Below are 18351 nucleotides of genomic sequence, written 5' to 3'. Positions count from 1 at the left end.
TTTTTCTATATGACTTTAGAATCACTTGTAGAGTCCCAATTCCCCTTGTCCCCACAAAAACCTGATTGGCATTTCTTTAATTTTGCTGGAGTATAGTTGATTTACAGGGTTGTGTAAGTTTTAATTTTTATTTAGGATCTCATCAAGTTCAGTGTACCTTAGGGGGAGCTCTAACGTATTTATGATGAATTTTCCTACTATTCTTTTTTCTTCTTTAATAATTTTACATACACATACACAACTTCTATTTAAGCTTATTCCTGGGTATTTAGCATATTTTTCTTACTATTGTAAATTAAGTGTATCTTTTAGTTTCATTGCTTTTCAATAGACTCTTAGGCTTCTATATATACATTAAATCACCTTTTCTGCAAACAATGAATCTTTCACCATTTCCAATCTTTGTATCTTTTTTTTCTTATCTAATTATTTTGACTTATTGTGTTTGAGCTTTCCTCTTCCCAGGCTTCAAGGCTGAATTCTTTCTTTCTTTTGGTTTCTGCCCTCTAAGGTTGGTCCAGAGGTTTGTGTAAGCTTCTTAGAGGGTGAGATCTTGCTGAGTTTTGGTTTGTTTTGTTTCTCCTCTGATGGGCAAGGCTGAGTGAGGGGGTAATCCTGTCTGCTGATGATTGGGTTTGTATATTTGTTTTGTTTGTTGTTTAGATGAGGTGTCCTGCACATCTATTGGTGCTATTGGTGGTAGGGTGATGCCGGGTCTTGTATTCCAATGGTTCCCTTTGTGTGAGTTCTCACTATTTGATACCTCCTAGGGTTAGTTCTCTGGTAGTCTAGGGTCTTGGAGTCAGTGCTCCCACTCCGAAGCCTCAGGGCTTGATCTAGAGTTTTGCGTGGGGGCCTATATATTCTTTTCCACTGGTCAGGTACTGCTGTCTGCTCTCAATTGGTGTTTGGCATGCACTTCAGTGCATGGAGAATAGAGAAAGTGTTTGTATGAAGATTCGGTAGTTCAGAATTTTTCCAAGGGGAGCTGATGGATAAAGTTCCTTTTCTTCTTATAGACCATGGACTCCACTACACGGAAGAGCCTTGCTGGCATGGGCAAGCAGCTAGGCTTGCAGCTCCTTCAGCTCCCACCATATCTTCCCTTCAGACTCTCCAAGTCCTGGGCCTCTCCGTATATTTTACTTGATGAGGTCAGATACAAAAATGATCCGGTAGATGGAACCACGTGAAGAGCTTCTCTCTGTAGGCAGCCCTGTCCTGCAGCCGAGGGTGTGCCTTCAGGCCGGCCCACAGGACGGCGGCTAGGGTGGGGCTGGGGGTGAGGACTGGGGGTGAGCCAGAGGTGACCAAGCCTGAAGGAACTGAGGTGACTGAGGCGGCAGTAGCTGCTCATGGCCTAATTGTTTTGGCCAGTAATCCCCAAATAGTTGTAAATAACAACGGGCAGTCTCATTAAAAAAAAAAAAATTTTTTTTAATTTAAAAATGTTTCCATTTTTTCCCTGTTAAATATGATGATGGCATTTAGATTTAGATGTTAACAATGTCTCTCATTCAAGATCCATTTCAACTTTGAGAGATTTTTAAAAAACCAAGAATGAATACTGAATTTATCAAATGAATATTAACTATTGTTATATAAATCATTTAAAAGATAATTTTGGAGTTAATAGTGAAAAGAACACTTACACTAGATTGTCTTCATTAAAGTCTGGCTGAAGATTCTCCAGAGGAAATAAAGATCTAAAATCAATTCCCATATTGAAAAACACAGCAGCTATATCAGACAATGATGGAATCCAGGGCCAAATTGGTGAATCACTGAAGGTATCTATTTAACAGAAGAAAATATTTTATCCCAAATCTTGGGTTCACAAACCCTCAGTTGTAAGATGATAGTTTGCATGTGAAACATGGATTATTACCATGATTTCATAGAAATGGTAGCTGGTAATAAATTAAGTATATAGTCATCTAGAATAATCATATAGGAATTATAGATTTTCAATTAAATATGAAGGAAATGACATTTATGAACAAAATATCTGTGAGTGATGGATGATAAAAAGGTGTAACATGGGAGGAACATTTTGAGAAGACTGGAAAACAACAACAGTAAGAACAGTAAAAAAAACCAAATACTGCTAACACAAAGATTTTATCATGTACACTGTCTATGTAGTCCCAAGTCTTACAGGTAAATCATAATGCTTGTTTCATTAAAAGGGATCCCAAAGGTTAGAATGCAACTGTTATACTCTTATGGTGGATACTTTCAATCTTTTCAGGCATAATCAGTACAATACTGTTGCTCACCAAAAAGCCATCCAAGTCAATTGGCTAATTAAACAATTTCTCTTTACCCAGCACAGCAGGCCATGACTTGGTAAAAATTATGTAAGGGCTGCCACTTGTAAGATCTTATATCCCTTTTCTCAATGCAACTAGAAAAATGCACTCTCTTATTAGTTTCATTTTATTATTAAAGACTTTATATTAAAAAAATAATTTTTATTCTATATTTCCAAATATCCTAATGTTTAGTAATATGAAAGAGATCATGCAAAAGCAACCAAAAATTCATGCTACTAATCACAGTAAATTTGTATACTCACCATTTCTTATTGTTATTTCCATTAATGTACTTAGAATCTGCATAGATACAATACAGTCTGTATGAACTGACATCATCTGTTAAAAGTAGTAAAGAGTATTGAGAGAGAAGAAAGAGCAAAGAGGGTCAGAGAGATTAACATACTCCACCCAACATAAAATATGAGTTGGAATTTAAATACAGAGCTGATTCATAAGTCAGAGCCCTTTCCATTCTAACACGCTTTTTCTTTTTTTACAACTTTCATTTATAATTAGATAAATATCATATTTAAAATGATCAAAAGTACATTTCTAGTTCATATCATACCATGAAACCAAAAGACCATAAAGGAGAAGGCTACTAAGCTGTTTGTCACATCACGGGCAAAAATCAAATCACGAACTAGTAAAAAATATTTTACAAATATACAAATTAATATGTCAATGTGAATTTTTAAAAGCTACTCAATATCACTAATAATCAAATAAACGCAAAAAAAAAAAAAGATATCATTAGTTGACTTCAGGATTGGTAAAAATCAGGAGTTGTGATAATAGTGTTCACAAGACTACTAAGGAAAGAGGTAGTATGCCCAATGTGAGTGTGATTTGGTAAAAACTGTAAAGTCTATTTGGCAATGTTTATGCAAAGTCATTGTCCTTATACTTTGATCTACTCAGGCTTTTTTATGTACAAAAATTAACATACGGAAGCATATCATTAGTGTAATTTCTACAAGACAACTTTTGGGAATAAAATCTCAAGTTTAACAGACATTAAAAAAATCACAACATATCAAGTTATTTTAAAATGGTTTTGTAGAGGAAAACATATCGTGCTTCTATTTCTTTTGTTTTGGAACCATAGATTATAATAATGAATAAATTTAAATCTATGTAAGGATGAATAGCCTAAACTCTGGTTTCAGTCAGGCATATAACATATGTCATTTCAAAATCAACCTATGTGAAAAAAAAAAGTCTCTGCTATGATGTTTGAGTCATCATTACACTCTGCCAGCAGGGGCAGAATCATTCAAAGGCCTGGCTACAGGACAAGTTCTAGATAAACAACCTTTTTGTAGGGGGTGATGAACTTAAAGGTGGGCAATACAGTGAAAGTGAAAGCTCTCAGTTGTGTCTGACTCTGCAACCCCTTGGAATTCTCCAGGCCAGAATACAGGAGTGGGTAGCCATTCCCTTCTCCAGAGGATCTTCTTAACCCAGGTCTCCCACATGAGCCACCAGGAAAGCCTGGCGGCAATACAGAACTTGGAGATAAATAAGTAGAGATATATATACATAAAACAATCTAATGTCTGTCAATTAAGATTGGGTTAAATCAATCAATCATGATATAGCACTACAAAGGAATACTTATAAAGTGATTAAGAAGAATGATAACATGTCTATATCAAGATGAAAATAAATCAATAATTTATAGTTATCTGAAGAAAAAAAAGTTATAAAACAGCTCATATTCTGTTCACATTTTCTGGACAACTACATTTAGACACATGATAAAATCATGAAGAGGCAAACATTTCAATTAACAATTCAATTTCAAACTACTAGGATTATAGGATTAAAGTGAATTCTGACTCATTTTCTGGGGGGAAAAAAATACATATATATAAGTTGGTAAGTCTCTCCATCATGAAAAACGGACTTGGAATTAAAAAGAAATGAGACAAAGTGTCTTACATGGAAAAAAGCACTTAACAAATGGTTATTAGTTTGCTTTTCAAAGAATAAATATGAAGAGTATAAAAAACTGCTTACATGAAGGTATGTTTGTATGTCATTATTAGGGTTTTAAAGGCTATAATGATGGACCCACATCAACATGATGAAAACACAGATGAATGCAAAGTCTTACTTGTAAGTTTAAGAAAAAATATATTACACAGAGAATAATGGAGTCCTGGCATGACAACAAATGAGGTTCTGAATTGTCATAAATATCTGGGGGCAGGGGTTGATGGGTAGAGTCTTGCTGGAAACTGCTGACAATAAAGATCTTATATGGAGCCCTTGTTCATTCATTGGGGAGAACAAATTAACAATTTAGGAGTGAAAGTAACAAGCTAAAGGTCATTCAGGAGGGTGACCGGTAAAGGGACTTGAGAATATTTAGTGTGGGAAGTGATGAGTCATGACAGTTGTTTAAATAACTGAAGGACTGTTAGATGAGGTATATTGTGGGGAGCTATAGAAAAGATAATTAGTATTACTAGATAAAAATTATTTGGAGGCAAATTTTGATTTAATTAGGATTGTTAAGAAAAAAAAATTACTGGAATCCAAGAAGTGAGCAACTAAGCACAGGAAGCAAATGTTCCTGCTCCATAGTCTGTCCCACCTGTTATTCTCTCTGCCTAGAATGCTCTTCTCTCCTCTCATTTATCATTTGACATATCTATTAATATAAATGTACACACACACATTTATGGTCTGTCTCCTCTATACTAGAACATGGGTTTCAAGAAATCAGAAAGTTTTTTTATTACTGTTCTCTCCAGTACCTGGCACAGTTGGCACTCAAATATGCCAGCTATATGAAAAATGAATGAGAAACTATACTGGAGTATCTAGTTCTTGCCAAATATGAGATTTTTTGAAATGCAATCTTAGAAGTCCAAAATAGAAACTGCATGTTTCCCCTACTTCTCGCTTCATACATTTAGTAGTTCTCTGATACCACTGATACTTATAAAATTACCATGTAGATACCACAAAATTAAGGTAATTATTTAAGTGGATTTAAAAGTTAAATATGGAACTTCCCTGGTGGTATGAGTGAAGTTGCTCAGTCATGTCCCATTCTTTGCAACCCCATGGACTGTAGCCCACCAGGCTCCTTCATCCATGGGATTCTCCCGGCAAGAGTACTAGAGTGGGTTGCCATTTCCTTCTCCAGGGGATGTTCCTGACCCAGGGATCGAACCCGGGTCTCCCGTATAGTAGGCAGATGCTTTACCGTCTGAGCTACCAGGGAAGTAGTGGATAAGAATCTGCCTACCAATGCAGGAGACAAGGGTCCGATCCCTAGTCCAGCAAGATTCCACACACCATGGAGCAACTAAGCCTGTGCACCACAACTACTGAGCCTGTGTTCCAGACCCTGGGACTCACAAATACTGAAGCCTGTGCACCCTAGAGCCTGTGCCCCTCAAAAAGAGAAGCCACAGCAATGAGAAGCCCTCGTACTCCAACGAAGAGTAGCCCCCATTCACCACAACTAGAGAAAGCCTGCACAGCAACAAAGAACTAGTGCAGCCAAAAATAAAATAAATTTAAAAGTTCAATATGAACAGGGATGAGAATACTCGGGTGGATTTGCACCTCCCCAAATATGAATGGGGGAATATTAACATACAATTCAAATCCTAACAATGTATGGAGCTGCTGGCACAAAAATAGGGGGAATAGGTAGGAGAAAAACTTCAGGTACATAAGCATTAGAAGACCTTTTCTAAAGCAAACTACAATAGTGATTTACCAGTGTGATGAAATGTCTTAGGCACAACTAGCATACTGCCTATCCTGCACACTGTCTACATTGGCATTTCTCTGGCAAACATTTTCCTTAAATTTGTATTTATTGGCTGCACTGGGTCTTCGTTGCTGCATGCAGACTTTCTCTAGTTGTGGCAAGCAACGGCTACTCTTTGTTGTGGTGCTTGGATTTCGTTGGCTTCTCTTGTTGCAGAGCACAGGCTCTAGGAACTTGGGCTTCAGTATTTGCACCACACCTGGGCTCAGTAGCTGAGGCGTGCAGGCTCTAGGGCATATGGGCTTCAGCAGTTGTGGCACATGGGTTTAGCTGCTCTGCAGCATGTGCAATCTTCCCAGACCAGGGATCAGAACCCGTGTTCCCTGCATTGGCAGGTGGATTCTTATCGACTGTACCACCCGGGAAGTGCTGGTAACCTCTTTATGCCAGTTTTTAACCCACTAAAATCATGGGTTTGATATGCTAGATTTTTTTTCTTTAGCAATATGCAAATAAGATTACATTTTAAAAGTTTACTTTTGACTGAAAAGTATAGAGAGAGACAGTATCTCAAAAACATTTCTCTTACCCGAAATAACCACTTCAACACAGGTACAGGACACTGGACATAGTGATAAGCCGAGGTAAGGAAGCCTTGTGTTGTCAAAAAAATTTGATCTGTTTTTCCTGATCTGAAAAAACACAGTGAAATCAATATGACTGCTACATTCATGGCAAGAAACGTGTACCACATTTGACATAATCAGGGAAATGAACAAGCAAACCATTGCAGTCCGTGGAGGTGGACTCTGCCCTAATGTGGATAGGTTACTCATTAAAAAAATTCAATCAATGGCCTCAAGCTGAACCAACCTGGTGGCCTGGCTCCAGATTTATCTGGTGGATGAATCTACATTAGCTGGCAGTGTTAAAGAGCCTATCAAGTCTCAGAACACTGTCCACTTTTGCCAGCCTGGGTTTGTACTTCTAAAAAGCTCAGCACCAGAATTAGTGCTCTCTCTCTCTGGGTCTGAACTATCACACACTGAGAGAAATTAGACTAGTCTGGGTATTGTGGTAGAGACTGTTAGTTGCCTATTCTGCCATCTATTCATGTCTTTCCTCTTGGTAAATGAACTCTGGGGTTTTTAGCTGGGCACACTGGCTGCCTGAAATAAAAATCACTCCCAGGCTTCCTTGCAAAGCTGGGTGTGGCCATGCTGACTAAGTTCTACCCAACTATCCCTAAGTTGAAGTGTTATGTGGGGCTTCTGGGAATTTAAATGTAAAGGCTGGAGCTCCAGTAGCACCTGAAGCAACCAAGTGCTAAAGATGGTGAAGAAGAAAGACTATATTTCTTGAGTAAGCTCTTGTTATTTTGACAGTCATTGTTATTAGATATTGATCTTAATCCTAACTAGTAGAGGCATGAGATATGCCAAACAACTATCTTACACTGCTTCCTATAATAATAAACACAAAGAGCAATAGTAATAAGAGGACTAAGAAACAGGACAAGTCATAATAGAAATTAACCTTTCAGAAGAATTGCATCAAGTCAGTAATCTTTTAATTCTTATACAGGAAAAAGTAAAATGTCTATTTTCCTACTTACTTAAGAATAAGCTTTTCTACAGCACTTTGTCCGATAAAACCAGAGTCTCTTAAATCCAAAGTATACTGACTGAAAATTTTTCCAGAATTAAGGAAATTAAATATTTCTTCGCCTGGGTGATGATCAGGAATAGCATCAATTGTAATTGAAAATTTCTTTAGAAATTCTCTGGGAAAAAAGAAAAAAAAGAAGTTATTGAATACTGAACAGTTATACTGCATATAGTTTTGTATTTAAAGACTGAGTGCAAAAAACCCTTATCTTAGGACCACTATTAACCCTAGATTAGAAGGCGAACATGAGAACACATGTTCTGCTCCTCCCACTTTTTGCTAGTAGTTAATACTGCAAAGCCACTAAACGTGTCTGTGCAAAAAGAAAAACTAGGAAAGACAAAGAAATGTAACTTGGCCTTAACATTTGCCTTTCAAGTCCACCCCAGATGGATTAAGAACCCACCATATATTATTCATAAAGTAAACCACCACCAATGTTCCATTTATTTTATGAAAAACAGAATTTTTAAATGTATTTTTAATAGAGTGTATTTATGAAAAACAGAGTGCTTTTTTTCCTCCGAATGATTTATTTATCTAGTTTTATTGAGGTATAATAGACATACAGCATGGTGTAAGTTTAAAATATACAGCATAAAGATGTGACTTACATATATCTGGAAATGATGATCACAAGTTTAGTGAACATCCATCATCTTATACTGGTATAAAATTAAAGAAATAGGAAAAAAATTTTTTTCTTGTGATAAGAACTCTTAGGATTTACTCTTCTTTCAACTTTCACTACAACATACAACAGTGTTAACTTTATTTCTCACGTTGTACATTACAACCCTAGTACTTATTTATCTTATAATTGGAAGTTTGTACCTTGTGATCACCTTCATCCAATCCATCCTTCCTCTGAACCCTCTGCCTCTGGTAACCACAAATCTGATCTTTTTCTGTGGTTTGTTTTGAAGTAAAACTGACCTACAACACTGTTAGTTCCTGTTAACACAACATAGTGACTTTGTACTTCTATACATTTCAAAATGATCACCATGACAAGTCTAGTTATGATGTACCACCATTTACAGCTATTTACTAATTCCCCACATACTTGTGCTCTTCTAAGAGGCCATCTTCATCATCAGTACTGTCGTGATCACCAATTCTGATTGGGGATTTAATCCCTCGGCCCTGCCTGATGTCTTCCTGTAGTTGCTTTTGCAGTTCATCTAGCCTGAGAATCAAAAGAATGTTATAATAAACGGCTTAACCTAAAAATAAAAAATCTTTAGTTTATGTCTAAAAGCAGTACCTACAAAAACTCATTAAAAGACTTGACTATTTCTTTATAGCTAGGACTTCAAGAGGGCTTCCTGGATGGCTCAGCGGGTAAAGAATCCGCTTGCCAATGCAGGAGACACAACAGATGAGAGTTCAATCCTGGGTCAGGAAGATTCCCTGTAGAAGGAAATGGCAACCTGGGGAGTCCAGTATTCTCGCCTGGGAAATTCCATGGACAAGGAGCCTGATGGGCTACAGTGCATGGGGTCAAAAAGAGTTGGACACAACTAAGCACACGTCGCTGAGGGTCGGACACGACTGGGTGACTTCACTTTCAATTTTCACTTTCATGCATTGAAGGAGGAAATGGCACACCCACACAGAATTTCAAGAATGATGTCCAAACCCATTTAGAGAAGGGGGAAGAAAAAAAATCACAAAGAATGAAAACTACTGACTTGATTACCCCTTCTAATCTTTAATGCTCCTCTGACTTCCAGTTAACTAGGCTTTCAGGAAGCTGTAGTCTTTACCATTGTCACTGTCATTATCACAACACTCAACACTTACTAAGCAGCTACTATGACACTGTCCTAAGGACTTTATTAACTCTTAACCCTCACAACAACCCCAAGAGATAGTTTATTATTATCCATTTTATACAACAAGGAAACAGATATAGAAAAGCTAACTTGCTCAAGCTCACAATATAAAGGAGCTGGGATCCAACTAGAGAGTCTAGTTCTGGAGTCCTTGCACAGATTGCTTGCCAAGATTAAGTTATTTTAACCAAGGTCCTTATTCCTAGCTCCAGCCCCACAGTACATGAGTAAACACACTGCTTTATCACTACAGGAGTCATTAGATCAAACCAGAATCTCTCCCCTTGGTCTGTGAATGTTCAGTTTTAAATAAGAAACTTCAGATTTGACCTCAGAAATCATGAAACTTCAAAAGAATTTTACAGTAGACAGGAATTCCCCGGCGGTCCAGTGACTACAAATCCATGCTTCCACTGTAGGAGGCACCAATTCGACCTCTGGTTGGGGAACTAAGATCCTACATGCTGTGTAATGTGCACCACTCCCTCATCGAAAGACTTTTACAGTAGAGACAAATTTATTTCTCTGTTAAATTCAGAAAGGGGAATATTTCTTACTTACTAATTGTCTGTAATTCCTCTACTTAGCTACTTGGAGACACATATATACCAACTTCAGGCCAGTTGAGGTTTTAGTGAAGTTCTCTGAGTTAGTTTTAAGGACAGTCTTTGAATTAATAAGGAATATTATTTTTTCCCTCTAATAAGCAAAAGCAGTTTGCAACTAGTTACATAAATTTCACTAGGATTATTATAATTTTCAAACTTTTTGATTTCTGTGTATGTGTGGGTGGTGATGGGGTATCAGTCATAATTCTAAACTTCTTCCTCAAAAGAGTAACTTGATGTGAAAACGCCCTGTCTAGTTATACTGGTTTCAAAACTTGGACTAGGTGGGCATACAAACATTTAACAAGTATGAAGGTGCTGCTTCATACCTGTTTGGATGGCTATCATTAAAAAAATCAGAAAAACCAAGTGTTAGTGAGTACGTGGGGAAAACGGAAACCTATGTGCACTTGCAGGAATACACAATGGTATAGCCACTATGGATGACAGTATACCAATTCCTCAAAAAATTATTCATAGAATTACCAGTGATCCAGAAATTCCACTTCTAGATACATATGCAAAAGAACTTAAAGTGGGGACTTGACGAGAGAATTTGTACACCCATGCTGATAGCAGAAAAATTTACAGTAGTCAAAAAAAAAGAAGCATCCCAAATGTGTCAATCAACAGATAAATGGATAAACAAAATGAAGTATATACATACAATGGAGTATTATTCAGCTTTAAAAAGGAAGGAAATTCTGACACATGCTACAACATGGATAAACCTTGAAGACCTTACACCAAATACAACAAGCCAGTCATTAAAGGACAAATACTGTATGATCCCATTTACATGAGGTACCTAGAACAGTCAATTTCATAGTAAAAGAAAGAGATATGGCTGCCAGGAGCTAGAGGCAAGGAGAGAATAGAGTTACTGTTTAATGGGTATACAATTTCAGTTAGGGAAAATGAAAAAAAGAAAAGTTCTGGAGATGCATGGTGGTGACGGTTGTACAACAATGCAAATGAGTGCTAGGTAATGCCTGTGAAGTATTTAAAAATAATTGAAATGGTCAGTTTTATGTGATATATTTTTGGTCACACACACACACAAAAAACAAAAAATCTTTTCTACCCATGCTTTGGATCAAGAATTTTAGCTACCAGATACTAGCTGCGGTAAGCAGAAAGGAATTCATACTACTAATTGATACAGTATACAATAAAAACCAGTATCTTCCAATTTAGCCTGTAAACAAGAACACCTTATTTTTAACACAAATGACAGTGAAACTATAATAGCACTAGCACAAAATACCTGCTAATTTCTCTATTTTTTTTTTTTAAGGTAAATTAAAAGCCAGTCATACGAACAGTACGTTAAATTTAGCAAGACAGTCATGATGCTAACCTACCTGTGTGTGTCTTCCATCTCCTTCACTAGACGCTCTAAAGTATTTGTATAAGTCCCACTATGAGCATGTTCCTAAAATAAAAAGAAAATTTAGGAATACTTCATAACATATCTTAGCAGAAAAATTGGGATGTTTTAAGTTACTCAGAAACTAAAAAACAATTTCTTTTTCAATAACCTGGGCCAGGAGGATATATATTTTTTTAAAATAATTTTCACCATCATGCTTTAAATTGAGAATTTTGTAGTGCAGTCAATTTGATTTTACCATCTATTAGGAAAGGGCACTACTTATAAAAACCCTGCTAGTCTTAGGAACTGACTGCCAACACCCAAGGGCTCCATGGCTACCCTGTCTTTATTTTTAAATTCTATTTTACTGGAATTAAACTACTAATTTTTAGGTGTTACTATGAAACAGTAACACCTTCCCCACCAAATTTTACACACATATGAAAATTTAATTCCGCTTATTCCCAAGATAGCATGAAGCACTTCATAAATAAAATTGCACACCACAATTAACAACATTTCTACACTCTACCTTCATTTACAGCAGTGGTCTCCAAAGCAGGGGGTGTGCAAGGTGATCCATTGGGGTGCAGGAAGAAAATAATAGAACTTCTATTTATATGGAACTTCTATAGAAACTCCAGTAGAACTTACTCTATATTAACTTCTATATAACTTCTATAGAAAAATACTTTTTCTTCTTCCTTTCATATTGTTTTTTTAATATCTTTAGAAAGTACACAGTAGTATAGTAGTACATGTATATAATCTATAAGTATACATATATATTGGGCTACATGCTCTAAATTTGTTTTACTAATAAAAGTGTGTCTGATCAAAGAAGTTTGGAGACCACTGATTTACAGTTATAAAGCTAAAAATGTGGGAAACCCATTCACCAAAAAAGAACTATACTGCTTTCAGTCTGAGTTGTACCAAACACTGAATCTTAAAGTAAGTTCTAATAGATCTATCGCTCTTTCACTAGTCAATCCATTTTTCTCTCTTCAAGTAAAGATAGATGTCGTAGAACTACTTACTGTATAGTCTGATGACTGAGATCTAAGCCCTTTAGAAAGAGCCGGAGGCTTTCCTGTAGCTGTAGGAGTCTGATTGAAGTTCAAAGCCATTATTTCTTCCAGTGATTTTAATGTTTCCTCTTCCTCATCACTCTCTAGGTTATAACCTAAACTTTCTTCATCACTATCAAAATCACCCCTTAGTTTCCTTTTCAGTGCACTGCTACCTGCATTAGAATTTCCTGAACTCTCTTTATCTGAAGGGGCTTTATCTGAAGGTGCTGATGGGCTTGGAATACATGGCACAACTTCCAAAGCAGCTGGGGGGGACTTTGTAGGAGTGCCATATTCTGAACGTAAAGATCCCTCAGAAATTTTCCCTGAAGATATGTTAGAATCAGCCTTATTAGTCTTTGCTTTGTGTTCCTTGTGTTTGGAGGACTCTGTAGAATGCCCAGAACACTCTTTAGGTGAAGAACGCTCTTTATCTTTTTTAGGAACTGGAAGAGTGCAATTTTTAGCATTTAATGGAACCCGAGAGGAACCAGCACTTGGAACATGGGAAAGCAAAGGTAGAAGTTTTGTCTCCTGCGATGCCACAGAGCTAGCAGTTTTATTTTTCTGAAGGTTGCTAGCTTTTTTAACTGCAGACTTTTCCTGAGGTAAAGATAAGTGGGGTTTCGGTATCTTAGTCTCTTTGGTACTTGCCACACGGTTTTGGTCACTACCACGGATCTGGTGCCCAGAATTTGTAGGTGTCAAGCCTGCAGAGGAGCAATCAGCTTCTTCACTTGGGTCCTTGGATATATCTTCCAAGCGCAATACATCACCAGGTGTCTTCAGTGCAATATGTTTTATAAATTTTTCTTTCTGATGTGGTCCATCGGGACGCTTCTCAAGGAAGGACTCTTTTGCTTTTGGCATTATAGATTCTCTTGTGCTTTTCAGATCTGAGTCCACAGAGTTCCTTTTTCTTTTGTCAGGGAATTTATTCTGCTTAGAGCCTGCTAAAATTTAATTTTTGCCAGATTAGTGAAAATATACTTTTCTATCTTATTAAAGTTTATTCAAAGAGTGTCTAGAACACCCTGACAAAGTATTTAAATTCTAAAAGCTTAGGCTGAGATTATCACATATGGAATGAGGAAAAAGTTAATAATATTTCTTTGACATACTCATGTCAAAGAAATTTAGTCCAAAGCGAATGACAAATGCTCATTTTCACTCAAAAGCTATTAAAAGTTTATTATCTAAATAGAATTAAAAAATAAATAAATAAATAGAATTAAAGGTGTTACTTGCCAAAACACTAAAAAGCTGTGTATCTGTATCAAGGAAAGGTAACTTCTCAATTAAAAAAACTTCCTGTAAGTATTTTCCCCTACTATTAAATTGTTTATTCTTCCCCATTTATCCCTCTAAGCCTCAGCTGTGTAGCTCCCAAAATAATATGCTGGAGTGTTAACTCCCAGAACCTCAGACTATGACCTAAATTAGAAACAGGGTTTTTATAGGGGCAATCAAATTAAAATGAGGTCATTAGGGTGAGTCCTAATCCGATATAACAGGTGTCCTTATAAAAAGGGGCAATTTGGACATGGAGAAAGACATGCACAGGGAAGATAATGTGAAGACACATACAAAGAAGATGCCATGTGACCGGAGTGATGCACCTGCAAATCAAGGAATGCCAAGAACTGTAGATAAACACAAGAAGCTGGAAGAAGGAAGGAAGGATTCTTCTCCTAGAGTTATTGAGAGCATGGCCCTGCTGATAACCTTAGTTGGGGAATTCTAGCTTCCAGAATCATGAGACAATAAATTTTTGTTGTTTTAAGCCATCTAGTTTTAGATACTTTGTATGGTAGCTCTAGAAAACTAATACAACTTGACTCCATGTTAGGAACTCCATCCAGAAGCACTTTAATTTTAAACACCACATATACATGAATTAATCAGTTTTTTTTTTTAAATTTCCGTGTTTAAAAATGTGATGTTTCATTAATTCACTCTGAAAAATTCACTATTTATATAATTAGTACTCTCAAAATCAAATTTCCTTAAACCAAGTTTCTACACATGGACAGATATCCCCACATCTCAAGTTGGATTTAAAAAACAAAAAAACTCAAGAGTTAAGCAATTATTTGGATAAGCTTATCAATACACAGTCTGGAAAATCAATATGTAAGAATTAAAAATTAATTAATAATCAAATGTTCCAGGACTTCCTTGGCAGTCCAAGTGGTTAATAATCTGCCTGCCAATGCAGGGGACGTGCGTTTGATCCCTGTTCTGGGAAGATTCCACGTGCTGTGGAGTAACTAAGTCTGTGTGCTACAACTACTGAGCCCAGCTGCCACACCTACTGCCCCTGTGCCATAAAGCCTGTGTTCCACAAAAGAAACCACTGCAATGAGAAGCCCAAGCACTACAATTGAAGAGTACCCCTCACTCGTTGCCAACTAGAGAAAAGCCTGTGCATAGCAATGAAGACCCAGTGCAGCCATAAATATACAATTTATATAAAACAAACAAACAAACAAACCCAGGGGAACTTCCCTGGTAGTCCAATGGCTAAGACTGTGCTCCCAATGCAGGTGGCCTGGGTTCAATCCCTGGTCAAGGAACTAGATCCCACATCCTACAACTCAGACCCAGTACAGCTAAGAAATTAAAACAAAAATAAACTCAATCCCCAAGAGCTCTTGTCTGCATTCTTCTACAGATATTTTCTATTAGCTGATAAATCATCCTATGCTCTCAGTTTTCTGGGGTTAAATGTCTTAAAATGACAGGGATCCTTTATAGGGCAGGATGACAAATCAAATAACCAAGAAAAGAGAAGACTTGGAGAAGACAAGTCTTCATGATTCTTTGTGTGTCTCCTGTACAATCTGTAGGTTGATGCTTTACAACATTTCAAATACCTATTAATATAGAAAATATTCAGATAAGACAAGGACTGAGTTTGTAAAAAGAAAAAAAGGAAAAATCCAAATGCTCAATAGAAGATTGGCTATTACTAAATAATATAATAGAATAAATTAGGGAGGGATTAAGTTGATTCTCAGAATTCAACCACAGGACAGGACTCTGGAAGATCAATAAGCTAAATGTCTACCCTACTAATATTGCTGAAGTCCCTGAACTTGTATGTGATTAATGAATGTGTGATTATGTGTATCATCACAACTGTTAAGTGTAGTAACAATAATATAAATATAGCATAACATCTGGATTAATATCTATTCACATTTTAGGGAATATGTGAAGAACCAACTCATTGGAAAAGACCCTGATGCTGGGAAAGACTGAGAGCAGGAGGAGAAGGGGGCTATAGAGGATGGGATTATGTGTATCATCACAACTGTTGAGTATAACAATAATATAAATATAGCATAACATCTGGATTAATTAATATCTATTCACATTTTAGGGAATACCCACATGTGATGTGAAGAACCAACTCATTGGAAAAGACCCTGATGCTGGGAAAGACTGAGAGCAGGAGGAGAAGGGGGCTACACAGGATGGGATGGTTGCATGGCATCATTAACTCAACGGACAGGAGTTTAAGCAAACTCTGGGAGATAGTGAAGAACAAGGAAGCCTGGTGTGCTGCAGTCCATGGAGTTGTAAAGAACTGGACATGACTTAGTGGCTGAACAACCACAAATTCACTATCAGATAAACATGCTTCACGTTGTCTAGAAAAAAAAAAATCTCCTTATGCTCTTTATAGTCTGCTGCTGCTGCTAAGTCACTTCAGTCGTGTGCGACTCTGTGCGAGCCCATAGACGGCAGCCCAGCAGGCCTGGGATTCTCCAGGCAAGAACACTGGAGTGGGTCTATTGATATTCAATTGAAGTATAAATGTATATTAAGATTATTATACCATAATTATTAATGGGGATTATGGAAATAAAAATATAAGTGAAACCAATCATCTTAAACCTGCCTCTGAAAATAGAAAGAACCTTTTTCAAGTGGTTTTCAAGAAGTGCAGTATATGGGATTATATAAAAGGAAACCACTTCAGTCACCACTAGTGAAATCTGCAAACCCATGAACTGAAGAGAACTGCTATCTTAGTCATTATCAGAGAAAAAAATGCTGAACAGCTTGTTGCCAACACCATTACCAGTGGCCCCTTATACTAGCAGAGCTAGTGTAAAGATATCTTGTTTTTCCCTTCAACAAATATGTTACACAGTGAGTACATGAGCAATCTCATGGCTGAGAACTTATTGTTCTTTTACTGTAATGTCAAAATCCACTAAAATGTGATCACTAAAACCAAAAATGTAAAAATTAAAACAAACAAACAACACAGATCACTTGGTCAAAATGCAATACACCTCTAGAACGTACAGAAAACAGAGTTTTACATGAAACCAGAAGGAGGAGTCAAAACTGTCTCTTTGTACCTGTTTTTTCATCTCTAAAAGCAAGGACATGAATCAAATGATAATTCACAAAGCACACAGTAAGTGCTCAGTAAATGTTGGCTATTATCAGTACGTCCAATGTATCTTACTGATTGTGGAAATCTGTAAAGCCCACTTTTCAAAGTCTGCAGTCACAGCAGGAAAAACGAGATATACCAGATTATTATTAACAGCGGGCATTTTTGGTGGCCTTTTTCTATGTTATATAAACTTTTGTGGTGGTTGAATTTCACAGGGTTTTATCTTCTAGTTAAAAAGAATACTTTAAGAATTACTGAATTAACAGTAGCTGTTTGTTATGTATTTTATCAACAGATACTGAAAGTATAAACCAATATCATATAGGTATCCTTGAATTTGATAATAAAAGGGATCTTTATATTTGAAATATTAAGAAACATTGTCTTGAACCATAAGTTTCACACTTAAACAAAGCATCTGCAATATCAAGACCTCAGTCCATAATTCAAGAATATAAGATTATGGTTCTTAATGTAGCCAAAGATTCAGAAGTAGAACACTGAATTCCAATATGAGAAACACATTATAAGGAACTGTTGAAGAAGGCAGAGAAAAGTCAAGACAACTACTGTTTACACATACTGAATTCAAGAACTGTTCCTTCTGAATATAACTTTCCCAAACTTTAACCTGAGACACCCAATTTACCTCTAGCAAGGAAACTGTACATTTAAACAAAGTAAAAACCAGTGCCATTAATAGGCAAATTTATTTAGAATTCTTAAATTTATTTTGATTCTACCTGAAGTAGGTCCCCATGAATCAGAACAAGATCTTTTTCTTGAGAGATGTCCATTTTCCTATTAGCAAAATGAGAAAAAATTAATTAGGAGTTGAGAGCAGTCAGGAATGTGAACTTTCTTTCATTATATTTAAACAAAGACTTCTAGACTGACTAAAGCAAGCATCGAATTTGGAGGTAAATCCAAACTTCTACAGCAAAGTATTTTAAACTCAAGTCTTTCCTGAAAACTGAAGTACCTCTGTATTATATGTAAAAATGTCAATTTTCACAATGTAAATTTAGAAATTTTTATTAATAGCTCAAAATTAATACTAGAGCACTGTACTATTTATTTTAATAAAGACATAGCCTAATATTTGCCAATCAAATGGGTACAATTCCCTCTTCAATACTTCTGTTTAGGTACTAATGCACCACCAAACATTGAAATCTTATGAAAATGAACCAAACATTACTACATCTATTGATCATTAGCAAATCTCACTGGTAAAGGCACCAAAGTCCTTGTAAGTAAACCCGTGAGTTTACAAATACATTTCCAGCTATTCACTCTTAGAATGTCATAGTTTGGT

At 36.4% G+C, this 18351-nt stretch overlaps 1 protein-coding gene across 6 annotated transcripts in view; it reads right to left on the bottom strand.

Annotated features, from left to right (window-relative positions):
* The window catches only part of SLF2 (SMC5-SMC6 complex localization factor 2), a 54431-nt gene that overhangs the window by 18014 nt on the left and 18066 nt on the right, over positions 1-18351 (bottom strand). For 3 of the 6 annotated variants that reach the window (XM_061403151.1, XM_061403149.1, XM_061403153.1), the window contains exons 4-11: positions 17777-17834; positions 12584-13569; positions 11533-11603; positions 8789-8911; positions 7670-7837; positions 6644-6746; positions 2579-2654; positions 1653-1794 (exon numbers count right to left, since the gene is read on the bottom strand). In XM_061403151.1, coding sequence (XP_061259135.1) covers positions 1653-1794; positions 2579-2654; positions 6644-6746; positions 7670-7837; positions 8789-8911; positions 11533-11603; positions 12584-13569; positions 17777-17834 — 1727 coding nt within the window. Of the gene's footprint in view, positions 1-1652; positions 1795-2578; positions 2655-6643; positions 6747-7669; positions 7838-8788; positions 8912-11532; positions 11604-12583; positions 13570-17776; positions 17835-18351 lie in introns of those variants that run through there. The other 3 variants (XM_061403150.1, XM_061403154.1, XR_009733788.1) reach the window with 2 other exon arrangements.

The sequence above is a fragment of the Bos javanicus genome, chromosome 26 (assembly GCF_032452875.1).
Source record: "Bos javanicus breed banteng chromosome 26, ARS-OSU_banteng_1.0, whole genome shotgun sequence".
NCBI lineage: Eukaryota > Metazoa > Chordata > Mammalia > Artiodactyla > Bovidae > Bos > Bos javanicus.
The sequence above is the reverse complement of the archived record's forward strand: the minus strand, read 5'-3'. Positions and strand labels throughout refer to the sequence as shown.